The sequence below is a fragment of the Cupressus sempervirens genome, chromosome 8, assembly GCF_028749045.1.
Source record: "Cupressus sempervirens isolate cs-2001-9-10 chromosome 8, ASM2874904v1, whole genome shotgun sequence".
Lineage (NCBI taxonomy): Eukaryota > Viridiplantae > Streptophyta > Pinopsida > Cupressales > Cupressaceae > Cupressus > Cupressus sempervirens.
Window position 1 is genome coordinate 147,590,166 of NC_143125.1, and position 27,869 is coordinate 147,618,034.

Here is a 27,869-nt window from a genome sequence, read left to right on the forward strand (position 1 = left end):
AGCTTAGAACCCTTTCCGTACCGGATCAGACTCTTTCGCGGTTGCACTCTCAAGAAAACCTTATCACCCACAGCAAACTGCTTATCAATCCTATGAGCATCGGCATACTTCTTCTGCCTATCTTGTGTCGTAGTCAAATGCTCACGGATACGCACTACCTGTTGCTCCATATCACGAAGCATCTCAGGACCTAATAGAATGCGATCCTCGAGGCTGTCCCAACTCAATGGTCTACGACAAGGACGTCCATATAATGCCTGAAAAGGTGCCATGCCAATAGAACTATGATACCCATTGTTGTAAGCAACTAGGTAGAGATAGTCCTCCCAATGTGTCTGCCTATCCATCACATACATCTGTAACATATCCTCCAAAACTTGGTTCACCCTCTCTGTCTGACCATCAGTCTCTGGATGATATGTCGAACTGAAGTTTAGCTGCGCTCCAAGCTCATGCTGCAACGATGTCCAAAATGCAGATGTGAATACAGGATCCTTGTCAGAAATGATCTTTCTAGGAATACCATGTAATCTCACAATGTCATGCATGAAGACACGCTACAGAAGCTGCTGTGTAGGAAGACCTGATCGGTGAAAAATGCGCCACCTTAGTCAACCGATCAACGGTAACCATGATAGCATCATATGACGTCGAACTGTCATAGGTAATCCTACTATAAAATCCATGGAGATGATATCCCATTTCCAAGAAAGAATGAGATTAGGTTGCAATAGTCCTGCCGGGTGTTGGTGTACTGCCTTGACTCTTTGACACTCAAGACACCTAGCCACAAAATCAGCAATATCTCGCTTCATCCTAGACCAAAAGAACAAACGTCTCAAATCAGCATGCATCTTCTTGACACTCGGATGTGCTGAGTAAGGTGTACGATGGGCTTCTGCTAGAATCAAGGTGCGAAGCTCATCTAGTAATGGCACATAAATCCTCCTCAAATGTCTCAAAAAACCATCTGATTCTCGAACGTAACTTGCAAACTTACCTTCCAAAGATCTTCCTGAATCTATCTCTCTGCACACTTCCTGATACCAGGAATCCATAGGAAGTGCCTGAAGAATCCGACTCCTCAAATCCACACTAAGAGTCATCGATGTTACCACATGTTTCCTGCGACTCAAAGCATCTGCCACCACATTCGCCTTACCCTGAATGTACTTAACCTCAAAATCATACTCGCATAAAAATTCCATCCATCGTCTCTGGCGAGCATTCAAATTAGGTTGAGTAAAAATGTACTGAAGACTACGATGATCACTATGTAGCTCAAATCTGTGCCCCAACAAGAAATGTCTCCACAAAACCGCTTGCTTTAAATGGGTGCCTTATGTCTTCTATTTATTCACTTCGCTGAGAAGTTACTGGAAGTTTTCCGGAATCATCTTTTATGATGTACTTTAATTATTAAACTTTATAAAATTAAATAAATAACTTTATAAAGTTAGAGTACAACCTTAATTTAATATTAGAACGAGTAGGCCCCACTTACTGAATTATTATTCTCCGAGAGCAAAAATGTAATCATCGGAAGACAAAAATGACCCTCTTTCCATAATCATTTGCCTACGAGAGTCGATGATAGGCAAATTCCCTGTTAAAGTTATGTCGCTAGAAAGGGGATATGACAGTCCGCCCTTCCTGAAATTGCTTGCCCTCAAGCAATCTCAAAGCTGGATGCTGCAAAATTGTTTCATTCTCCCATGTAGCATCTTCGACTGGTAGATCCTTCCATAAAACCAAATATTCTCTGATTACCCTTCTGCGGAGCTGTTTTTCTCTGCTTTCTAAAATGAATTCCGGCACTAGGATCAATTTCCCTTCATCATCCAAGGGAGGTAATACTGTAGAAGGTATCACATTCTGTCCCAACGCCTTTTTGAGGCTTGATACATGAAATACATTATATACTTTGCTATCTGCTGGAAGCTCAAGCTCATAAGCCAATTCCCCTATTCGCCTGGTGATCCTGAAAGGTCCATAATACCTAGGCTTAAGCTTCTCTGACCCACTCTTTTTGAGAGTAGATTGTCGAAATGGTTGAAGCATTAAGTAAACCATGTCACCTACCACAAAGCTCCTCTCCGTCCTCTTTTGATCAGCATATTGCTTATACTAATTCTGTGCCCGAGCTATGTTATCTCGTAGAGAGCTAATAATGTCTTTACTTTCTTGCATCAAATCCCCGGCTCGTGGAACCCGAACATCACCCATTAACAAATCGATGAAACTCGGTGTATCATAGCCATATAATGCTCGAAAAGGTGTCATCTGGATAGACATGTGGAAAGTTGTGTTATAGCAATACTCACACAAATAAATCCATCTTACCCAAGCCTTCTGCTGATTAGCCATGTAATTCCTCAAGTAGCCTTCCACCCATTTGTTTACTATCTCTGTCTGTCCATCGGTTTGCGGATGATAACTGGTACTGGGTGTGAGCTCAGTGCCACATAATTGGAACACCTCTCGCCAAAAATGACTCAAGAATCTACTATCCTTGTCACTGACAACACTGCGGGGTATCCCATGTAACCTGAAAACCTCTCTGAAGAATACCTCGGCTACCTGTACTGCAGTATAAGTAGTGGTGATGGGAAAGAAATGAGCATATTTCGTTAATCTATCTACCACCACATAAATGCAATCACGACCCTGAGCCTTGGGCAACCCGGTAATGAAATCCATGGATATGCATTCCCACTTCTGACGCGGAATGGGAAGTGGCTGTAGAAGTCCTGCTGGAAAGGTGTGCTCCTGTTTATTCTGTTGACAAACAGAACACTCACGAACATACTGCAAAACATCCTTCTTGAGTCCTTTCCATGTAAACCGTTCTCGCACCTGTCTATATGTTTTAAAGTATCCGGGGTGACCAGCTATAGGTGAATCATGAAGAGCTCGCATAATAAACTGCTTCACCTTCGATCCTGGGACTAAAAATATCCTGTTCTTGTAAACAATCAACTCATCCACAAGTGTATACCTGGTATCAACAATTGTCCCGTCAACTATCCCAGATGCCCATGGGTCTCTAGCATATTCTGCAATAATCAAATGCTTCCAGTCCTCAGAGATCTCAATCATCGAACTAAGATGTGGTCTGTGTGACAAGGCATCTGCTACCACATTCTGCGTGCCCTTAACATAAGATATATCAAAGTCATATGCCTGTAACTTACTGACCCATTTCTGCTGCCTATCATTGAGATCCCTTTGCCCAAGGAAATGTCTTAAACTGTTGTGGTCATTTTTTATGCAAAACTTGCCACCTACTAAGTACTGCCTGAACTTAGCTAATGCATGCATGATAGCTAACATCTCCTTGTCGTAAATGCTGAATGTTTTCTCTGGCCCACGGAGTTTTCTGCTTTCATATGCAATTGGGTGTTTATTCTGCATCAAAACAGCCCCAATACCATCTCCTGAAGCATCACACTGGAGTTCAAATGGCTTCGAGAAATCAGGCAATGCTAGTACCGGACATGAAGTCATGATCTCTTTAAATCTGTCAAAACAAGCCTGTGCCTTTGCTGTCCAAACGAAAGCTCCCTTTTTAAGCAAATTTGTCATAGGAGCCGCGTGTCGCGAATATCCGCAAACAAATCTGCGGTAGAAGCCACATAAACCAAGGAACCCTCTCAGCTGTGTTAGGTTCTCAGGAGTAGGCCACTCCACAATAGCGCGAATCTTATCAGGGTCCATCCGTACTCCTTCTTTACTGATAATATGTCCCAAGTATAATAATTCGATCATGCCTAAATCACATTTAGACTCTTTTGCATACAAGGACTCTGCTTGCAAGGTCTTCAGTACTGTCTCTAGATGCTCCATATGCTCATGCCATGTTCGGCTGTATACCAAGATATCATCAAAGAAAACTAATACAAACTTCCTCAGCTGATGATGGAAAACCTTATTCATGGTGGACTAGAAAGTAGCTGGTGCATTGGTCAATCCGAATGACATTACTACAAACTCAAAATGCCCACAGTGACACCTGAATGCAGTCTTCTCAATGTCCTGTTCTCTGACTCTAATCTGGTGGTAACCTGATCTCAAATCAATCTTACTAAAGTAGCATGCCCCATGCAGTTCATCTATTAGCTCATTAATCCGTGGAATAGGATATCTATTCTTAATGGTTTTTTTATTCAGCATCCTGTAATCTATACACATCCGCAACGAACGATCTTTCTTCTTAACCAAGACTACTGAAGAAGCGAAAGGAGACTTACTAGGTCTGATGTGTCCCATCGCCAGAAGCTCCTTGATGGTTTTCTTTATTTCATCTTTGAGCCTTTTTGGATGCCTGTATGGAGTGATCATGACTGGTTTAGCACCTTCTTCTAATTCGATGATGTGCTCAATTCCTCTATCAGGTGGTGTACCAGGTGGAATATCAGTAAATACCTTACTATATTTTTCCCTCAATGTTCGTATGTCAGGTTGATATTCTGTCTTTTGTTGTTCCTCCTGTGTAGCCATGAGAGTACACATGGCTGCCCATTCAATTTTCTCATGTCTGACCAATCTTTCTAATCGTCTGAGAGAAATTGTTCGGATGTCGCTATTCCGGATAGCTCTCAACACATGCTGTTTCCCATCCACTTCAAACTTGATCTCCATGTCCTGGAGTCGAAAAGTAACCTCACCTAATAAACGTAACCATGTCATCCCCAAAACGATATCCAAGTCGCCCATATTGACCACATGGTAATCTGCCTTGAACTCATAATTGTTCAGGCGTAACGGCATGTCTTTAACCATCCTGTTACACTTAAGAGTGTAACCATCAGCAACCTGTACTCGAAGACCTTCAAATTCTTCTGTCTTAATACCACGGCACTCGACCAATCGTGCATCGATGAAATTGTGTGTAGCTCCTGTATCAACCAATGTGATCACCTTCTGTCCTGCTAGAACACCACGTAATCTAAAAGATCCTTCCTGCTGAATGCTAGACAAACGCCCTTGCTGTAAATGCAATTCAGGTTCTTCTTTTTGTTCTGAATTTTCTGTCTCTTCCTCAGACTCTGAACCACTGTGTTCATCCTCTTTTGCTGTACTGTCGGAATTTGATCCTTCATAATATGCCCACATAACTCTATTGGCCTTTCCTTTAGGTCTCAAAGGACAATCATGATCCCTGTTATATGGACCTTTGCAATAGAAGCATAATTTCTTCCTGCGCAAGTCGTTTAATGCTTCTACATCCAGGGGTGTAGTAGATTTTCCTTTGGTTTCAATGCTTTTCCCTTTATTCTTATCAAACTTCTTATTGTCTCTGAAAGAGGTAGTACTCCTAGAAGTGAACCTGCTAGAAGGTGCTGTAAGCTCCATACTCCGTGCTTTCCTCATGGCTTCCTGCAGTGTTGGTGGATCAAATGCCTTAATCCATCCCTTGAGAGGTTCAGACAATCCTTCTGTAAATAAGATAACTAACCTCCTTTCAGACACATCTTGTACCATAACTGACAACCTTTGAAATTCACTAATATAAACCTCCAAATTGCCAGACTGTCTTAATTGTGCAAGGTCGCGAAAATAAATTTCTGGATCCTTCTTATCAAAATGTTCAACCAATCTATCCACAAAGTCCTGGTACGATGTTACCTGATTGTGTTGCAAAGTAACCATTCCATGTGACCACCAATCATGAGCTGCGCCTTCCAGATGCAAGGTGGCATACCTGATGGCATCTATTTCAGACATAGGCCTTAATGCTAGGAAGGTGTCCAACTTATGAATCCAAGCTTGTGCTGTCATCTGACTACTACCATCGAAAAATGGTAAAGTGAGTTTGCTAACAGCTCGCTGTAACTCACTATCATGACCTCCTCTAGGCCTCCTATTCTGGCGGCTGCTCCTCATATGTTCTCTTCTTTGGTTTAAATAACGATCAAAGTTCAATAGTTCACGCACATGCGGGGGTAATGCCTGTCATTCAGCAGTAGCAGCCCTAAGATCATCCTGAAAATCATCCGGTACATCATTTTCTCCCATCTCCTGAGCCTCTTCCCTGAGGAAAGTGGGACGAGTAGGCCTATTTGCTGTCCATGACCTGCGCTTGGGAGCACCCTGTGATCCTGCCACACTTCTATTATCATGATCAGATGTGCCTCTTCCTTGTTCCTGAATCCTGGGCTGAACAACTCTTTCCATTATGGTAGTCAAAGCCTGTAGTGACTGAGCTATTTCTTGCTGTCCGGTAGTCATGATTTTGTAAAACTCTCTGGTTTCATCATCATCGATTCTGGGAAATCTCGGTGGACTCTGTGATTGTCTTTCACCCATATCTCTGTCCTTAAATATTGTTCTCTTGCGAATATAATACTTGGAATATGGTTGCATAAAATATTTCTACCCGACAAGATGGCAGGACTACTGCTTTGATACCACTGAGATGACCCTATCTATTAAGGTTACTCAGAAAAACAATGCTTAATCTTCAAACAATTCGTCAAACCCTGTCTTGTAGACTGAACTATGTTTATGGGAAAATATCATATTAGAATTTTGTCAAACTAAGCATGCAACTGAAAATGTCTCAAACAATTCATAAAATTGATTGTCATAAACCCTTGTAAACTGAAGATAATACTGTATCGAAATTGGAGAAAACAAGAATGATTTTTTCAGATCTGTTACCCTTATTACAAACAACGTCGTCAGAAATATATTCGCTATTTCAATTGTAATCAAATTAACATGAAATGGACCTAGGTTGACGCCTCATCTGGCAGTTTCAAATATGAGTCGGAATAAACCCCCATGCCTTGTTTATCCTTCAACTTCTCTCGACTTGGATGGATTATTGAAAAGGAATGACCCCTGACGGATTCTGCAGCTTGTCACCGTGTCCCATCTTCAACAGTTCGCGTCCCGTCTTCACCCGCGGTATCTTCTCCTGCGGCTTTAATGGCCCGTCAGTTGTTTGTTTTCTTTTCTCCGCGTCTCAGTCGAGTGCTGAAAATATATATAAGACGGAGCTCGAAATACCAAAGACCTGACTAATCATGAATTCCGGATTGCTGCGCAGGTTAACTGTATCCGCCAACAGTACTGGTCTGAGCCCGATCTGAAAGCAAATAAGAAAGACTCTGCCGATTGTAAGACTGGTACGTTCTTTTCTTATCAGCTTGCAAACAGTAAACTTTTCCCAGGTAGAGTTGAATTGTCTGGAAACAAAGGTAATATCACAATAATCAACATGAAATCGGAATGGGTATGAGGAGTTAATATCTTCTCTGCTGCCTTTTAAGTTCACCAGTTCTCAGAACTCCAAGAAATTGTAACCCTTCAAATAAACTGGATATGCAAATAAGCCCAACATGAAATGGCTGAAGACCACCTCCAATGTGCAACCCTTCGGAAGATATTTCACCTCCTCAGTTATGCAGATCCAAGGGAGTTTTCGTTCCCAAAGACCTAATGGAAATTTGCAGACCAATGACTACAAATTGCTCCAATTGAAAGAGAGATCGAATCCACAAAACCGCTTGTTTTAAATGGGTGCCTTATGTCCTCTATTTATTCACTTCGCTGAGAAGTTACTGGAAGTTTATTGGAATCATCTTTTATGATGTACTTTAATTATTAAACTTTATAAAATTAAATAAATAACTTTATAAAGTTAGAGTACAACCTTAATTTAATATTAGAACGAGTAGGCCCCACTTATTGAATTATTATTCTCCGAGAGCAAAAATGTAATCATCGGAAGACAAAAATGACCCTCTTTCCATAATCATTTGCCTACGAGAGTCGATGATAGGCAAATTCCCTGTTAAAGTTATGTCGCTAGAAAGGGGATATGACATATTCAACTTTGATACTTGTCCTAACTCACTAGGATAAATGGTTTTTAGGTTTGGGATTTGGACTTGAGAATTTATCTCCCTTTTCTTATCATTGAGATAGTATAATAGGGTACGCTCATATTGGCAATTCAGGGAAGTCGATACCCGGTACTTGCAACCTGCAGAAAAACCATGCATGTACCTACAATATATAATGCTAAGCTAAACAGACAATGGCAGGAAGTGGGGCATTGTGTAGATCCCGACTAAGCAGGTGACTACGACTCCCTTCCTTAACCACATCAGAAATGCCATACAATAAGAAAACACGCACACCATACACATGCAAGTATGGGGTAAATAACCATAATAAAACATATGAGATAATAAACCATCTAACTAATCATCAGTAATAACTGAAAACAATGTAATGATCATCATACACACATGAAATGTAAAGTCTAAATGATCTCATCATATATCAACTGAATCCCTATCATAATATCTAATAGTGTCAAAACAACACCACTAAACCATCAACATAAAACTAGTCTACATAGTCTGATAATAATAGCAACAATAAGTCTAGAAAAGATGTGAACGAGGGTAGGCACTACATCATACCTATTGGCTCAATGGTAGGTTGGTGCCCTCATGCCCAATTCCCTCTCTGGCAATGCTTCCCCCCTTCATCGTGCTTTTGCAAGAACAAATTTATCATGGTAATAGCATATATTGTTCAAAAAAAGATCTAGTTAGTATAGTTATTAACCAATTTGATGAATCATTTCCAAATCTTACAGTAGCATAACGACTAACCAACACCTTCCATTTCTCATGAACATAACAAATAACAGATGTTCCCATTCGTAATAATAAAAATTGAGTAACTAGTTTAACCTACGATTTTGGGTTAGCGTGAAACATCAATGGCTAGATAAATTTCCAAGATCACAGAATAGGGGATGTAAAAGTTGGTTTGTTTTTTGGGGCCTATATAAACCCTTCTCATTTCATTTGTTAAGAGAGATTCATCAAAAATGGCAGATAAGTAAATAGTTAGCTTTGTCTCTTTAGAATAGAAGTAGAGTAGGAGAAGAAGACATTTTTGGAAGACTTGGTGAAATGAAAAATTGATTCATTGAAGATATGCTGGATCATGTTTATTTCAACTTGTTGCACAACGTTCTTCCAATTTCTCAGTTGTTAGATAAAGTGCCTTGATCTTAGTGGAGAATGTAATGGTGTTTGATGAGTTTACATGGCTCATAATTTTTGCATCTTGTTGATTATAATCTGCATTGTAAAGTTAGCTCAAGCCCTTGTTATATGGTTGCTTAACTTTGATCATTAAATGTGCCTTGTTCATTATGATATGAAAATTCTTTGCATAGCCCGTAGAAGATTACACCAATTCTTCTGGATTTCTACAGTTGATCTTGGTGAAGAAGAACTTCGTTATTTTGAAATTTGTCCATTGGAACTCTATATATCAACATCATTGTCCTTAGGAGTAGATTTAGAGTCGTCTAACTCGTCCCCTTTTAATTTCAAGTTATTTCAGTTGTGTTTGTTTGAAAAAGCATCATGAGATTGCAATATTTGATGAAGTTCCAACCAACATTGCAAAAGAAGTGGACAATTCAAACATAACCTTTGTTTTACCAGTGTATCACAACAACCATTGAACTTATCGACAGTCAAGACTTGACATAAAAGAACCTTGGAGTCACCTGTATGATATTTCAAAATCTTAACATACATGGGGTTTTAGTCAAGAGAGGAAAATATACTTTGGTATTTTGTTCTGCATTGGTGTGATCACAAAACACCCATCATCATAATTAGCTAGGAGGGATAGACATCAAATCGCTCATTTTGCAATCAGATTTCTTGCCAAAACGAGAACCATCAAGTGAAAAAATTCAGTTGGTTGGAACCGGAAAAGCTTTCAAGTGTCAAATCAGAGAAGTTATATTTCTCATATATCAAAAAATCCAAAAGAAGTGAAAAAGGCAAAAAATTTAAAAAAGTGAATTTTTTTTTGCTTTTAAAAAAATAAATAAAAAAAATCCCAAAAATATTTAGAAAACAAAAACTCCAAAAGAAAGATTTCTCGATAGATGAGCAGCTGTTTCATATTTCTTACTGTCAAGAAGTTTCTTATTGGATATCATTCAGATTTGGGAGGATTTGGACGCACAGATGCACCCCCACAAATTTGTTTCAGTTTGTCATACTAGGGAGGTGCCAGGACACAATGCAATATGCTAAGTGTCACAATTATATGAGTTTTTCCAAGCCCTCCAGAAACCAGAAAACCTGTTCCAAATAGAATAACTACATTAGATGAACATGGTCTTGTCTCTTCATGGTTAAAATCTATTATTTAAATCTATTTTTTGTCATGGACCATGCCTGACCCTTGCAAGTAGTATATTAGTAGAGAGCTGCCATTTGTGCATGGTTTTGCATTTTCAAGCTCTATTTCTGTAAGAGTGCTCATAAAAGTTGAGACCTTGTCAAGATATGAAGCAGGGTAATCCTTAATTTTGCATCTTTGACATGAACCTCAAAATATTCAAGTGCAAACAAATTGATTCTCAATGATGCTGTTCTGCTTATTTTCAGGTCTCAGTTTCAAGGAAGCAGAAAAGCGTCTAAAGGAAGCTGGCCCAAACATTCCTGTCGGAAATCTTGTTTCCCCTTGGTGGCAAATCTTCCTGACTGCATTATGGCATCCATTCAGCATTGTTCTTGTTGTCTTAGCCGCACTTTGTTTTGTAGCAAATGATAAGGCCAATGGAAGCATTATGGTTGTTATGGTTATTGTAAGTGTTAGCATTCGGTTTTACCAGGTACTCATTCTATTGTTTGATTCAAAGTAATGATGTTCTCAAATTTATCTTCTGCAACTTCTCTTATATTTAAGATGTACAAATCTTCTCCAAGAATATGTTCACGAGAGAATGCTTTGCATTATTGCATCCTCATGTCTTGCATATTCATAGATTATCTAATATCAGGAGTTCAGAAGCTCAGTAGCCATACTAAAACTATCCGAGCTAGTCAAAGCATCAACCAAGGTGCAGCGATGCGCAGGCAGGGATGTCCAGACTGAATTGCAAGTTCAAATTGAACAGAAAGATGTTGTACCAGGAGATATCATAATTTTCAATGCTGGGGATCTTTTTCCTGGTGATGTACGGTTGTTATCATCGAAGTCTCTTGTTGTGAGGTATCAGAACTCATTTCAATACTCTCCTTGCAGAATATATGTATTCTGATCTTTTATGATATCTACGATCTTCATGCCTACTGCAGAAATGATTTTTATGGACATAATTGTAAATCTTGTATCTTTCTGCAGTCAGTCCTCACTCACAGGTGAATCTGGAATTGTGGAGAAATTTGCAGATGTCATAGAAGAAACAACTACTCCATTGCTGGAGCTGAGAAATATATGCTTTATGGTAATTCTGTACAGTAAAATGGAAGTGGAATTTTTTTATTATTCAACTTATTGTTTAATTGCATGTTCTGATTCATGAATATGCCTTTATGTGCTTGGCAGGGAACGAGTGTAGTTTCTGGCTCTGGTACTGGAGTGGTTGTGTCCACTGGTGACAAAACATACCTAAGCACTATACTTTCTACTCTGGGAAGACACAGTCCACCTCATGCATTTGAGAAGGGTGTAAGGGTTGTCTCCTATGTGCTCATTTGTTTTATGCTTGCTATTGTGCCCATTATTGTAATGGTGGGTTATTTTACAAGAAGAGATTTGGGTCGCAGTATTATATTTGGTATATCAGCGGCAGTTGGGCTTACGCCTCACATGCTACCCTTGATTGTGAACACCAATCTGGCAAAAGGAGCACTTGCAATGGCAAGAGAAAAGTGCATTGTAAAAAGGCTGGTGGCAATACAGAATATGGGAGCCATGTAAGTGCTTATTTATCTTGTTGAACACTTCCACATAACATTATTCTAAGATAACACATTTCTTACAAAGAAGTTAATTAACTATAATGATCGTTTCATTCTGATCTTCTTGTTGGATTCCTTTAATAAATGTTTTAAATTCTGTTGTCAGGGACATACTATGCACAGATAAGACTGGAACTCTCACCATGAATAGATTAGTGGTGGTTCATCATCTTGACTGCTGGGGCATGTCAAGTGATAAAATTCTGTATTTTGCATTTCTTAATTCCTTCTTTCAGACTGGGTCCACAAACCCTCTGGATGATGCAATATTAGCATATTCCTACACTGGTGGGTATAGATTTCAACCTACAAAGTGGATAAAAATAAATGAAGTTCCTTTCGATTTCAGTCGACGAAGAACATCTGTCATACTGGAGGAGAGTAACAATGATCAGATCAGTAGAAAAAAACACGTTTCTCATGTGCAGAGAATAATGGTGTTGAAAGGAGCTTTTGAAGAAGTTCTAGAGGTTTGCAGTTTTTTTCAGAATGACATTAATAAGGAGACTATTGAGCCTCTATCGTCACAGGATTATCAGAGATTAGCTAACATAGCCGAAGAATTGAGCAATGATGGCTTGCGGGTTATTGGTGTGGCAACAAGAAAGTTGAAGCCGGTATGTGTAGATTCCCTTAAAATTGTGAACCACCTTTTTTTTTTTTCAGGTGCATTTCTCGAAACCATTTTCTATCTGTTATGAAAAGGAAATGTAATCTAATTTTTTAATGCTCGCATTGTTATTATTTCATAATTCTCAACATTCTTGGAATTAACTCCTTGTGATTTAGTGAAACTATTGATTGGTTGGATTATTAGTTTGATGTCCTCTCCTCAAAAGAAGATTTCATAAATAGATGATGATATTAAATATATAATATAACTCCAATATAAATAAATAATAATAAAGTTAAAATATATAAATAATATAATACAATCTATTATTAATATATTATGATATATCATTAATAGAATAATATAATATATTACTAGTATAAATTAATAAATATATAAATAATTGAAATAATAATCAAATTAAAATATTAAAGAATTAAGTTAAAAATAGATATAAAATATAAAATAATAGAAGTAGACTATAACATATTTAAACTTAGTTAAGTTAATAAAGTGTGAAAAGGCATGAAAGGAAAAGTTGTCACTCTTCCGAAGGGCACCTTGATGAAGGGTTGTGACTCTTCAAGGGGCACCGATAATGAAATATTGTGATTCTCCCGAAGGGCAACAATGATGAAGGGTTGAGACTCTTTTAAAAGATGATAATTATGAAAGCTTGTAACTCTTCTATATGGTAACAATGATCAAGTTTTGTGACTCTTCAAAGGAGTAGTAGTTGTAAAAAGGTCGTACCCATTGCAAAGGGTAAATATGATGAAGAGATGTAACTCTTCTCCACATTGGAAGATATAAAGGGATGATGTTATATTACTCTCAAAGGCAACAATGAAAATTGGTGATTGTTCTAATAAAAGGTGGTGACCTTTACCTTTTCATTAAAGTTTAAAAGAAATTTCATTCCAAGACAAAGAGGGGAGCAAATATAAAATATTATTGTTCAAATTTTGAAGAATAAAAGCAATGAAAATGGTGATCCTGAATGGGGACATTGTGAAAATTCCTATTGCAGTCACCGATTATTAATCTCCTATCTTAAATGATTATTAAATTGCTGAAAATAAATTCCCAGCTAATATCGGAAAATAATACAACTGCAACTTCACCAATAGAATACGGAAAGAAATTCACAACACAAAGAACACAATATTTGCGGACAAATCGTCCTTGGAAAAACCCCTAAGGGAAAACCAGTTCTACAGATGAGGAAATATATTAACTTCAACAAATCAAGAGATACAAAATTCCTTGCCTCTCATTGGCAGAACTTAGACAACCTCCTAATTTCTCCTGCTGATATTCCTCTGCTGCTCTCCCAAATGCTATCATTGTGCTCTTGCTAACACTGCAAGACAATTTGCTATCATTGCAAACTCATTTGTTAACATTGCAAATACTTCTACTTGCTTGTTCAAGCTTCATGTTCTCCAAATGCCACCCTTGACCCCCTTTTGTACTACTTCTGTTGGAAAACCAATGGCCGAGATTGATTCTCAATCGATGGTTGAGATTAAAACAACTTAACAACCCTAACCAAGTCGGTTTCTAGTTGCTTCCAAAAGTGGTCAATTAATTAACAAATATTTGTCCCTAATCTAACAAATTAGTTAGCAAAACAATTATTTGCTAATTAACTACATATGGACAAACAGTTGTCCAAAGCTACCAAAACTAACAGAAATTAAAGTTCTGATGGTTTCCTTTATTCTATGTCAAATAGAGAAACAAAGACATATGTGTACATGGATAAATGCAACTGTATATACCAAATTCTTTATGCTTTCCTGAAGTTAACTTTATCTATTTCTAGATGCTATCCAACTGCTCCTTTGCATACAAGTTGCTTTTATATAATAATAGTACTAATAGGTCTCTTGGGTTTACTTGAAAACCAATATTTTGTATTTTGATTCAGCTTCTTGAAATTGCACGTGCCGATTGTTCTGTGGTTAGAAGAGGACGTAATTTTTTAGCCTCATAGCTTTGTGTAACTAACCCTTCCAGATCTAAATCTCTCATAAATAGTGCTCTTGATTGAGAATGGCTATTCATTTATAATATTATAGATTCTTCTTTACCATAAATTTTATACTGCTTTATTGAGTAAAAACAATATTTTATTGTGTAGGTGTTGCATACTGAGAATTCCAAGATGATTGCTCTGCCAAGGTGTTCACTGATATAAGCATACATAAGTAAATAGGACATGCATACACCTCCAACATTTATGTACACCTTCAAATCTTACCAAAACAATGAGAGGTCTAGCAATGGATCTTTTATATTAGATTGGTATCAGGATAGAAACGATGATGCAAGATAGGATAATTGTAAGCAGTAATTTCTAATGTTACCACATCCCCCTCTCAAAAAGGGCATTTCCAAAATGGGAATGTTTTCAGGGACACGAGGACTGGGATAAGAAGTACCCCTAGCTCCCTTTTCCTACTCAGTTGTCACAAGTACAACCAATCACAACAAGAGGGAAAAGGGGACATTTCTGAGTCATCTTCCTTCTTGTGGACATTGGGGGGATGCTGGGAAGTTTTTTTGAATGACTTGGACAGTTCATAAAGTTCCTTAAACACTTTTGAAACATAAGGGCATTTACATGGCCTGCATGTACAAAAATGCTTTTATTCAAAAAGTTAAATAAATTAATTCACTTAACCTATCGCATGAATGCTAATAAGTCCCCACCCATATTCCACACCTATCTCTTGAATGCTAATAAGCCTCCACCCACATTCTAGATGCTCAATATTTTTATAAATATACATGTTCACCTCGAAACCGAATCTCCAACGCTTTTTCATTGCATTGAACAAAAGTAAGAGCAATAAGCAAACTAATATCGTTTTTGTTATTTAACCATTCAAAGAATTCATGAAATTCATACTTTGATCCCGCACTTTGTAAATAATGAATTTAAAATCATTTCTTGGTTTGCTTATCAATTTTAATATTTATTTATATCTGCAATAAGTATTCATAGGGTGTAAATATTATTAAATGTCGCTTTTACTATTTTAGGATTTTATTATTTTATAGCAACAAATTTTTGGAGGTTTTTAGCTTTTTAGCATTAATAGATTTTAATTTTATTTGTTTTTTAATTTTTAAAAGTCTGCATAATACAGGTGATTCTTTTGTCATAGAAACAGATAAAATAAAAATCTGATTTTTTAGTTTAAATTATTAAATTTCTGTTCAATAGTGAATGTTAAATCTTAGTACATCAACTAATATGCAAATTAGTATTCTTTGCTTCTGTGTTTTGTGTAAAATGAAGTAAGGAAAAAAAGTGAAATCATTGTTTGACAAAGTTTGGAAAATCATGTTTCCAATTTCTGTGTATCATTTGCTTCTGCATTTTATGTGATCTAAAGAAAGAAAAGCAAAAGAAATCCTAGTGTGTTGAAGACTTCATTATATACACATTAAATTATAATATTTAACAATACATTTCTTTTTTTGCAATGCCACTAGGATTTCTTATTTAATGAGTGATAATGAGGTGGTTGGAAATCCAAACATAGTAATTGAATTTGAGAATTAGAATCTAGACGTGAGGGGGAGAGAGACAATTAGTTCTATTAGGATGTCCATTTAATTGTCTTTTCAAGTTGTTGGACTTTGCTGAGGATCCTTTTGATAAGAATAGCTTGTGAAAATAATTTGCTTCCAAAAGATTATTTCACTAGGGACCGCACTATAAAAATATCATTGTTGTAGCCTTGAGTTCCAAGGTCATATGAGTAGAGTCAACACAAATCCTTCACATCCTAGACTAAGTTATTAGGCCACGTGTCAAATCATCACTTAAAGAGAGGGAAAAGCTATAGAAATTGTTTGATAGTGGTGAAGATCATGACACACTACCTACTTCTATGTTAGTGATAACCGTTGGTGCTTCCAACCAGCACGGGTAGCTTATTTTTTAATTGTGTGTAGTAGAGCCTAAGGGGGAATGTAGGATTAGTAAGTTCTTTGAACACAGTGGTGAAATGTTTATTGTATAGATGACAGATGAAGCAGATGCTACCATTGCAATATATTAGTTACCAATGGCATTCCATTTCATTTTGCTCACTCTTCTTATTAACAAGGAAGTAATAGCTAATAATATATGAGGCCATCATATATGCCACCGGGGGAGATAAAATTGGGTACCGTAATCATGGATAAGCACTATATTGTAATATTACAATCATCATTGAGAAAATGAAGGCTACATGGATCACAAGTAAATGCAATATTGACATGGATTGTTGGGCAGATATTATGTATAATCCACTTCTGAACATCATGGTGCATAAACAAAAGACCCTTACTTTTGTAGGTTTACTAATTATTAAGGGCACTACAAGAATGAAAAGTATCAGTTTTGCATCCTTAGAGACGATATTGAGAGGGTTGGCCTTGAGAATTTGATGCAAGTCATGACAGATGTACCCTATGTGCATAGAGTAACTTGGGAAAGTTAGTTGAGTTGGCTTACAAGGTTAGATGGACTCTTTTTTCATACATGCCATGAACAATGCACTCATGTAATACAAAAAAACATTGGATTAGATAAGTGGCTCTTGCTGTAAGAGGTGCAAATATTCATTAACAATGACCAGACCTCATGTGCATATAATTGCATTATTTTGCGCATTCTGTAATGATAAATAATTGGAACCAAGAGAGAGACTAAATTTGTCCTGTACCTCATCTCTTGGAGAAAATGGTTGAGTTGTAAGACAATTGCAACTAATGGTCATGACATAAGAGTGGATTCAGTGCTTGATTCTAAGCAAGAATTGGGGAAAGAAGTTGAACGAAGTGGTGAACAGAGACTTTTTGGGCTGATGCCAAACTCTTTTTCTCAATCATATCTTCAATTTGTAAATGTAAAATATGGGGATTTTAATGCTTCAAACCTTGGAGAGATGTATGAGTGCATTGACATCATGTTTGGCCAAATGAAGGGCTATTGTACAAGTTAAATACCGCAACTTATAATTCTATAATGATCACATTTGGCTTATCATGAAGTGAAGGCAGGAGAAGCTCTATAGTCCCTTGTACACAGTTGCCTATGCATTGAACTTTAAGTCATGTTTGGAAAGGCTAGACAAAGTTTATCTTGTGGTGGATGTTGAGGTGAAGGCAACTTTGAGGATATATGGTGTTGAGGGTATAACCACTATTATACAAAGTTGATCAAGTTATACCACACTTAGTGGATGTTTAGAAGAGACAATGTTGGATAGAGAGATTATGGTACAATAGGACCCAATAGTATGATGCACTATGCATAAGATTTATCCATTCACAACCACATTAGCCATTCACCTCAATTCTCTAGTTTCTTGTTCCAATATTGAAATCAGTTGGTTTGTATACATCTCCATCCACTCTATTGAGAGGTACATGCTTATATTTTGGAGGGTAGAGAAGCTCGAAGTTGAGAGGTACTGCTACTATACTAAGTTGATCAAGTCATACCACACTTAGGGAATGCTGAGAAGAGACAAAGAGAGATTACGGCTCAAGAGGACCCAATACTATGATGTACTATGCATAAGCCTTATTCGTTCACAACCACATTAGCCATTCACCTCATGTCTCAAGTTTCTAGTTCTAATATTGAAATCAATTGGTTTTTAACTTTTTATACATCTCCATCTTCTCTATTGAGGTACATGCTTATATTTAGGAGGGTAGAGAAGTTTGAAGTTGTGTATAATGCCTTATGTGTAGTTAATTGAAAGATACTTAAGCATAAGCCTATAAGGAGAATTCAATCATACAATCGGATGCAGATGTAGAGGAGCCAACATAGATTGATGATAATGTGTTACAAATAGAGTATTTGGTATAGATTTGGAAGAGCTTGAACTAGATGGGTCTAATATTAGTGATTCCACGATTTACCATTACTAGACAACAAATTACAATATCTTATTTCTGAAATTTGAAGAACACCTGATTCTAGAGACTTCTCTGTACACAAATTGCAAAATCAGAACCCAGAAATTGGAACACCTCAAAATGCAACAGAAAAATCCTCTTAAAGAAATGAAGAGCAAGCTAGATTTGATCTATATTTGACACTTGGCTCATTCATCATTCCTTGATTTGCAGCACCTAGCATTTGGAATATTCCAGCTCACATTTCCTTTGCCTATTATTATTTTATTTCACTTGCAAATTAAAAAATGCTCTGTAACTCTTCCTTTTCATTTGCATGAATAATTTCTACCCTCAGCAAGAAAATTATTTTTACTGCTGTATATTGCCCCTGTAGGTTTAATAAATTATAATCATTCATGGTTAAAAGCCAAACCCATAAGCAATTAAAAGATACCATTTCTCACAAGCTTTATTCTTCTACTTTCTTCATTTGCTATCCTGTGATTAAGTTGTCATTTTAGCACACATGTATCTCATGCTTCACAGTTTGCGTTTCTGATTGAGTCCCACTCTCTTATCAGAACACTAGAGAGTTTACCTGCAACTTTTGTGTTACTACTGTTAGGATTGCCGATACCAGCAACAGCACTCGACAAACACTAGTAAACCTCCGCCTAGAAACAATTTCAAGTGGCTTATTTTGATTGGCCACAAAGACCTTGAACTTGTGGATGGCTTCAATTTGGATGTTCTTGGTATTTTCCTAGGAGGTTTGTCAGCATCCACAAATTATATCTTGAGCTCACATAATGCATCATGATTGAAACATTAGAATGATCAAGAAAAATTGTCACCAAGCAGCTTCACAGCTTCACACCTTGTGATGTAGTTTTCAGAGTTCAGCAGTTTTGAACTGTTTCCAACAAAAAAATGGTCATAACTGATATTTAGAAAGTCAGCTACTCTAGACTTATGTCTCCTCAAGAGGTCCTGAAAGGTAGCTGCTGCCTCTGATTGAGTGTGAAAATTTGGAAACTGTATGTAGGTGAAGAATCTCGTCATGTTCTCTGACCTGAAAACAGACATTGCAATACTTTGTTGTTGTATAGACAATCTGAACATTGAGCCATAATGCACAGCGATGTCAGTGTTGTCATATCCCAGGACCACAAGTGCATGCAGCTATTCTCTTGCATTTGTAAAACTCTGCAAACAAAGACTAATTCTGTATAAAAGAAAACATCCATCACTGGCACCGAAATTGTCTCATTCGATGTTCTAAATATTCCTTTTTATGTTGAGGGTCGAAAGCTTTGAAATGGGAAAAAGTGAGCAAAACATTAGAATGCAACCACTGAAGACAACATCATATGCCTGAATCGATGCTAAAGGAGTTGATTGCAGGTTCTAAGCATAGCCGGCTTCTCTTCTTTAAATAGCTATTGCTCTCCCAATTTTTTTTGTTTGCTTTCAATAAATGCAAGAACTTCTTTGTAGTCTTTCATTGTTGACATTTCAGTTAATCCCTCTAGTAGCTGGAAAATCACTTCCTACGTGCTAAGATACAGTGCCCTCACCTAGAACCATTGGGTCCTATTGATGTGTGTTTTATTACCACACCTCAACAAAATAAAATACCAAGGTATCTTATCCTCTCTTGAGTAAAGTCCAGTGTATGCTAAGATTGTGAAAAATCATACAGGTGACTCCAAGATTATTTGCTGTGAGGTCTGTAAGCTCAATGGTTGATGTGATATGATGGTATTACAAAGGAACTTACATTTGAATTGTTCTTTACTTTTTCTGCAACGTTGATTAGAAATCCATCAAATATTGCAATCTTGTGATGCATTAACTTTGAATAACACAATTGAAATGAACTGAAATTAAAGGGGAAAGGGTTAGAAGGATCTAAATCCTTAGTTGCCGATTCGTGACACGAATCCGATTCGGGCACGTGAATCGGATCCGTGGATTCGGGATTTTTTTTTTTTCCCAATTATGATTCGTGGAGGATTCGTGCATATATATATATATATATAATTATATATATGCATTATATATACTAAAAAAAAGAGAAATATACATAATTCTAAAACTAAATCATTTCATAGTATGAATCTAGTATACTTGATCAATGACATTGATAATTAATCTATTTTCACGATTATAAAGGAAATCAACACATTCACATTGAATTACTGAAAGTGAAAGCTTGTAACATTCAAAATATAGATCATTAAACTTAAAGTTTATAACATGATTTACTCATAAAAGAGTCAAGAGTCAACACTAAAGTTTTTTATTTAATCATCAAATGGATTTTCAAGAAAATCCGCATCAGAGGGGTACTGGTGAGCTGCAAGTGCTGCATCTGTATTAGTAGAGGAACCCAAACCACTAGTAGTAGAGGGGATTGTTAACTCATAATCCTCCTCCTCATCATCCACATCAATCAAAGTGGATCTAGCAAGATCTCGGATGGTCATATCTAAATCAGGAGTCTCGGGTGCTACATCCCAAAGCTTTTCGGGCCCCTTCTTGTACTTAGGATCCTTCCGTGACAACAAGCGCAAATTGTTGTGAATGAACACAAGGTCTTCTGATTTTTTTGGAGCCAACCGGTTGCGTTTGATTGAGTGGATAAAGGAGTAAGTACTCCAATTCCGCTCAGCGGCAGAAGAGCTGGCAACCTAAAGAGAAATTAAAAATTATCAATACAACAATCAAGATAAATAAATTATATAATAAATTCAAGGAATTGAGAATGTTAACCTTAAGCTTAATTTTACAAACTTACTTGGGATAGGACCTTTATGGCAAGAGGTTGGAGATACGTGAAGGCTTGCCCGTGAAGGTACCACCATTTGATGGCACCCATCCTGCTTTGGTCTGCTATGGCAATAGGGTCGAAATCCTCACCTGAGTTGAAAGCAGCAAATTCACTCCTCACAATTGCCCCAATCTCTGGATCTTGGAATATCTTAGCTAGTGCCCTCTTATACCCATCTGCAACCTCTGCATCTCTAAATGGTGGCACTCTACCTGGAAGGCGAAGTACATCTGCACTATAGTACCTGGGGATAACAAAAGACAATTGAACACTATCAAATATCAATAGCACAAACATTGGATAAAATAAGCACAAACATTTGATAAGAACTACAGTACCTCGGGGATAGAGCATATGCAAGGAGGTGCAAAGGTGTGGTCATCTTGTTCCATCGATGATGAACAATTTTTTCCACCTTCTTGTAAAGGGTGTCCTCAGGATCATTCTCCCTCCTTTGTATGGCCTAAGATATGAAATATGAATAATAATTATAATTAGTGAATATGTCAATTTAAACTTTAGAATCTAGATATCTCTCAAATAAAAAATTGTTGTAAAAGAGCGTAAAACTTACCATTTTAATTTTTTCCAGCATACTATCCATGGAATCATAAATATCCCCAAGGCATGGCTCATCACTATCTGCGAAGCGAAGCATTGCCATTATTGGATCGGTGATTTCCAACACATAACTCACAAGACCCCACCAATCCTCATCTAGTATCATTCTTCTCACATTTAAAGCCCTTGCTGTATTGGAATTCTTCCAAATGCCCCATTGGGGGCTAATGACCATATGTTTCAATGCTTCTTTTACCTTCACAAGTCGTCTCAAGACGATTGTGTGAGAGGCAAAGCGGGTTTCAGCAACCTAAGAACATGTTAAACTCAAGTTAGTAAAACATTTAAAAATTAAAACATGTTAATGTAAACAACAACAAAAATTAATAATTGTGGAATCCAATAATATTCAATTATATATTAAATATAAAAATTTACCTTCAATAACTCCAAGTCCGAGAAACTCCTAAAAATTGCTTGTGACATGTGGTGATTTGTCACAAACATTTGAATCTCTTCAGCTTCCTCATATATCCTTTTCACCCAATCTATTTCGGTGCCAATTGCTTTCATCACTAAATTGAGAGAGTGGACGGTGCATGGTGTCCAAAAGATATGATCATATCTAGACTCTACAATTATCCCTGCAGCCCTGCAAACTTTTGCATTGTCCGTGACCACTTGAACAACATTATCAGGACCCACTGACTCTATGGCATCAATGAGAATGCGTGAAATAAATTCTGCATCTTTCACTTGCCCTTCACAATCAACTGCCTTCAAGAACATTGCCCCCTTAGGGCATACAGCAATAACATTGATCAATGGACGGTTTCTACAATCTTTCCAACCATCCAAAATAATAGACACACCCGATTGAACCCAAAAATCTCTTATTGGTTGAAGTTGAGCCTCTACATTTTTCCTCTCATCATGTAATATGGTAGTGCGCAACTTCTCATAACCAGGCGGTTTGTAACCATGGGGTGCATCATTTATTGCTTCCACCATCTCCCTAAAATAAGGTGATCTAGCAAAATTAAATGAAACACCATTTGCAATTAAACAACGTCCAATTTTGTGATCAGCAATGTCTCTCTTTTCAATTTGGAATGCCCTATCTAGTGGGCCTCTCTTGCGGGTGAGTGGAGATGGGTCTTCATCTTCATCATTTGTAGTTGGCATAGGCAAAAAAGGATGTGTTCTTGTGTTTGTTTGATCAAATGATGGTGTTGGTATATTTGTTTTTTGGGAAGCACCACGTTTTGCTTTTGCAACTGCTCTATCAGCATCATCTTGCTCTTTTGCTAATGCTGCTATTTGTGCAACTGGTAATCCCTTCTTATCACTACCTTGACACATGTGAATTCCTTCACCCGCAGGGCCCAAAAAATGTAGTTTCACTCGGGAATAGGAGCTTCTATGTTGTATGTTGCAAAAATTACATTTCCATATGTATGCCCCACCCCCAGGACATTGTGCAACTCTTGTTGTGTGTCTCCATAAAGGAGACCCCTTATCAATTTTGAAGCTTGGTGATGCAGCCCCACCCCCACCCACTGAGCCTTGACTACTCATTGTTCTATTCTTGCAATCTAGAAAAAGTGAAAGAAAACCATACTTCACACTTGCACAAAAACTTGAAAATTTGGAAAACTAAAAATAAATCAATAATCTATGAAAGAATTCAAGAATATGGTTGAAATGCATACCTTAAACACTTCTTGCAAGGTATTTGAAGCTCCACAACCGATCTCCTTCGAATCCAAGCACTTCACTTCAAACTAGCAAGTATGAGAGAGCAAAATGAGAGAGCAAAATAGAGAGCAAAATAGAGAGCAAATGAACTTGCATTGTGATTTAGAGGGTCGTTTTTAGGGTTTAGGGCCTTTAGGGCAAAAAAAAAACATTAAAAAATGATAATGGGCCCACGTTTTTGCATTCTCCTCCTTCATTGCTGCGGATTCACGCGGATCCGCGCGTGGATCCTCGAGGATCCGGGCAGGATTCGTAATCCTGCCTGTGGATCCGTAAGGATCCGCGGGCCGCGGATCCTTACGGATCCACAGGCAGGATTACGAATCCTGCCCGGATCCTCACGGATCCATACGTGGATCCGGATCCGAATCGGACCCGAGCCCGGATCCGGCCTTTTCCAGGCGAATCCGGTAACTAAGTCTAAATCTGCTCCTAAGGGCATCAATATCAATAGCTCCAGTCTTTGCCAAGATCAACTCCACAAGGACTGGTGCATATTCTAAGGTTAAGCAAGGAATTTTCATATCACAATCAACACCATTATAATGAATAATGCACATTTAATGATAGAAGTGAGCTTAGACTAACTTTACATGAGAGCTTACAATCAGCAAACTACCAAAACTGTGAGCCAGGGAAATTCATCAAACACCATTATATTTCTCCATTGAAATCAAAATACTATATTTAACAATTTTACTTCAAGTGAGGGAACAATGAAACCATGCAACTATCAAAATACATCAACTAATCACCATGAAACCAACAATGAAATCTTTATTATCTTGGTAGCTCTTGGCAATAGTCTCTAAAATGCTCCTTTGCAAATGAGAAATGAGCCCTTCATATAGATCTCAAATTATAATGAGTGACATGGATTGAAACAAAATTGATGGCCTAGATTTTATTAGCGTGACGCATCAGGGATCCAAACAAAAGCAAGGGAGCCAAAAACCTTCAAGTGACTGATTCTGGGCTTGCGACCTGACCAGGCCTCTTCTAGAGTTTTACCTTTGACCGCTACTGTGGGTGACCGGTTCAATAGATAAATTGTAGTATTAACTGCTTCGGAACATGTCTGTGTTCGAGCATGGATCGAGCCATCTCGGTGATTGTCCTATTCCAACGTTCAACTACACTGTTCTGTTGTGGCATGTGGGTGTGGTTAACTAACGTTTGATGCCATGTGTATCCAAGAAGCTGGAGAAAACATTAGAACAAAATTCCCCCCCATTGTCTGATCTAAGAGTAATAATAGATTTTCCAGACTCTTTTTCAATTAAAGTTTTAAACTTTTGAAATACAGGAAATGCATCTGATTTCTTTTTAAGGAAATACACCCACATTGTTCTACTGAAATCATCAACAAACAACAAAAAATACTTGGACCCAAGAACAAAAGGAGTGGCCATAGGGCTGCAAATATCGCCATGTAGAAGCTGAAGTACCTGAGAAGCTCGCCATGAGTCGCCACTAGTGAAAGGTGTGCAATGTTGCTTCCTAGCTTGGCATGCATCACAAACTCCAAGCTGTTGAGTCTAAATCTCTGGCAATCCAAGAACAAGCTCATCCTGAGCAAGTTGTGAGAGATAATGCACATTTAAGTGCCCATATCATTGGTGCCAAAGTGTGTTGACAGAAGACCGCCGAGCAGCCATAGCTAAGTCCTGAGAATCACTAGAATTAGTAAGTCTGAAAAGACCATGATCCTCAAGACCCATTGCAATAGTAGACTTAGTCGCCCGATCAATGATGGTGCATTGATGTGAACTGAAGGTGACTGCCAAGTGTGGAGAATGTTGCAACAACTGATTGGCCGAGAGTAGATTTAGTTCCATCCCTGGAACGTAGTACACATCAAGGAATATGAGATTCCTCCCAGTAGACTGAATTTGAATGTTGCCTTTACCGATAACTGTGTGCTCTTCTCCACCACCAAAAATAACAGAGTTTGAATAAGGCTGGTAGTCAGTAAACCACTCTCTGTGGTGAGTGAAATGACGAGAGACACCTGAATCAATGTACCAAGCAGACGACTTTACATGATCTGTAGGTTTTTTAGCCATGAAGGCGTAAAAGGTAGATTTCGCTTGCTTAGTGTGTTGTGCACTGTTCGTTTTGGGTTACGAACCTGATTGCTTAGATTGTGTAGCTAAGCGTTTCTGACATTCAACCTTCATGTGTCCAAACTTGTGGCAGTAGTTGCATTGAATGTTCTTTCGAGAACCATCTGATGTTGGAGCAGAAGACTTCTGTTGAGGTGGCTGTTGAAACTTGCCTTTATCCTTTTGAAAGGATTTTGTAGCAAATGCTTTCTCTATGGAGGTGGAACTGGAGCTACTACCGAACTATTGTTTCCACTGATCTTGCTGAAGCAGCAAGGTGCAGAGATTAGTGAACTTCAAATCAACACCAGAATAGGTGATGTTGAGAGTCTCGATAAAATGCTCATAGGATTTTGGTAAACTTTGAAGAGTGATAACCACAATATCCTTTTCCTCCATCTTGTGAGCGATGGCAAGTAACTGATCACGGATTTCTTGAATCCGATTCAGGTGTGTCTGGAGTGAGGTGCGCTCATCCATGACAATAGAAAACATAGTGTTTTTCAAAAAGAAGACTCTGCTTTTGTTAGAAGTCTCATGAAGACCTTTGAGATGTGTCCAGATCTCGACAACTGTCTTGCCGGATGGAATCTGAGAAAATTGATCATCAGCCACGGATAATTTGAGAAGCATCACTACCTCTCGATTATTCAGATCCCATGTATCTTGATCAGGACCCAGAGAAGTCAGATGCTTCGTAACACCCAGAACAAGTTGATTGGTGTTTTGATATTCAAAAATTGCGATGATCCGCTGCTTCCAGGTGCCATAGTTTCGACCATTGAATTTTGAGTTATGCTTGAGCAGAATGTATGTTAGAGATGCCAGGGCACGTTTTTTAATGAAAAATTGTTAAAATTGTTAGAGATGCTCGAGTAGAATGAAGGCATCTTCTTCGAGGCAAAAACCGGAAGACCTAGAAAAATTGGAGAGATTCAGGTGTGTCTGGAGCGAGGTGCACTCATCCATGACAATAGAAAACATAGTGTTTTTCAAAAAGAAGGCTCTGCTTTTGTTAGAAGTCTCATGAAGACCTTTGAGATGTGTCCAGATCTCGGCAGCTGTCTTGTCGGATGGAATATGAGAAAACTGATCATCAGCCATGGATAATTTGAGAAGCATCACTACTTCTCGATTATTTAGATCCCATGTATCTTGATCAGGACCCAGAGAAGTTGGATGCGTCGTAACACCCAAAACAAGTTGATTGGTGTTTCGATATTCAAAAATTGCGATGATCCGTTGCTTCCAGGTTCCATAGTTTCGAGCTTTGAATTTTGAGTTATGCTTGAGCAGAATGTTTGTTAGAGATGCCATGGCACGTTTTTTAATGAAAAATTGTGAAAAATTGTGAAGGCATCTTCTTCGAGGCAAAAAACAAAAGACCTAGAAAGCTCGGAAAACCCAGAAGAGAGCTCGAAAAACCTAGAAGGATATGTTGTTTTCTGGATCCGCTGGCTCAAAAATTGAGACATGAAAATGGAGGCACCCAGAAAAATCTAACTCAGTTGAGCTCTCGAAAAATTCACCAAGAATCTAAGATCATATTTTTTTTCTAAGGTCAAAAACTAGGGTTTCGAAGAAAACCCTAGTCGGCAGCTATGGAGGTCAATGGTTGTAGAAAAATGGCGGATTTCTAATAAAGTAACACTAAAAAATGGAAGATTTGCTGTCAAAAAGGGTCGTGAATGCTAGATTATACAAAAATGATACTACAATGATTTTTGCATATGAAGTAAGCATTTTCTTCAAGCATTTTGCTGCTTCAGAAAATCCACTCACGTTTCTACAGGGTTTTTTTAGATTGTCGCTGCCATGTGACGTGATTGCTAGAGTAGACGAGGTCTCCAATGGAAGAAGGATGCGACGATTTGCAAACTGAGGTGAGGAAAACACAAGTTTTGTAGGCCACGAGTTTCCAAAAAAAAAGCCAAGAAAATCCGTGATTTTTACCAAAAAAAAAAAAAAGAATCCTCAAACAATTTTGATATTACGAAGCAAGTATCACAAAATAATTTCGAAAATAGGCTCTGATAATTTTGGAAAAAAAATTATAATTTTCGAAAAAAATTAAGAAATAGGCCTAGATACCATATTACAAAGTAATTCTGATAATTTTGGAAAAGAAATTATAATTTTCGAAAAAAATTAAGAAATAGGCGTAGATACCATATTACAAAGTAATTGGTAAAAATCTTGCTTGTTATTAATAGAGACCAAAAGGTCAATTTACGCAAAAGAATAAAATGATGTTTCCTTAGGAAACGATCGTAAAG

The 27,869-nt window shown here is 37.7% G+C and overlaps 2 protein-coding genes across 5 annotated transcripts in view; one reads left to right on the plus strand and one right to left on the minus strand.

The window, feature by feature from the left end:
- The window catches only part of LOC149541974 (uncharacterized), a 122,070-nt gene that overhangs the window by 63,482 nt on the left and 30,719 nt on the right, over nucleotides 1-27,869 (plus strand). For 2 of the 4 annotated variants that reach the window (XM_089797023.1, XM_089797025.1), the window contains exons 3-7: nucleotides 10,446-10,672; nucleotides 10,841-11,052; nucleotides 11,185-11,287; nucleotides 11,389-11,759; nucleotides 11,911-12,421. In XM_089797023.1, coding sequence (XP_089653149.1) covers nucleotides 10,446-10,672; nucleotides 10,841-11,052; nucleotides 11,185-11,287; nucleotides 11,389-11,759; nucleotides 11,911-12,421 — 1,424 coding nt within the window. The remainder of the gene's footprint in view (nucleotides 1-10,445; nucleotides 10,673-10,840; nucleotides 11,053-11,184; nucleotides 11,288-11,388; nucleotides 11,760-11,910; nucleotides 12,422-27,869) is intronic. The other 2 variants (XM_089797026.1, XM_089797024.1) reach the window with 1 other exon arrangement.
- LOC149541975 (uncharacterized) lies at nucleotides 20,552-23,668 on the minus strand. Its single transcript, XM_089797022.1, has 5 exons — nucleotides 22,169-23,668; nucleotides 21,744-22,040; nucleotides 21,508-21,632; nucleotides 21,137-21,413; nucleotides 20,552-21,029 (listed from the first exon to the last, which is right to left on the minus strand). The coding sequence occupies exons 1-5, from the start codon at nucleotides 23,306-23,308 to the stop codon at nucleotides 20,643-20,645; spliced, it is 2,226 nt and encodes a 741-aa protein (XP_089653148.1). The 5' UTR covers nucleotides 23,309-23,668; the 3' UTR covers nucleotides 20,552-20,642.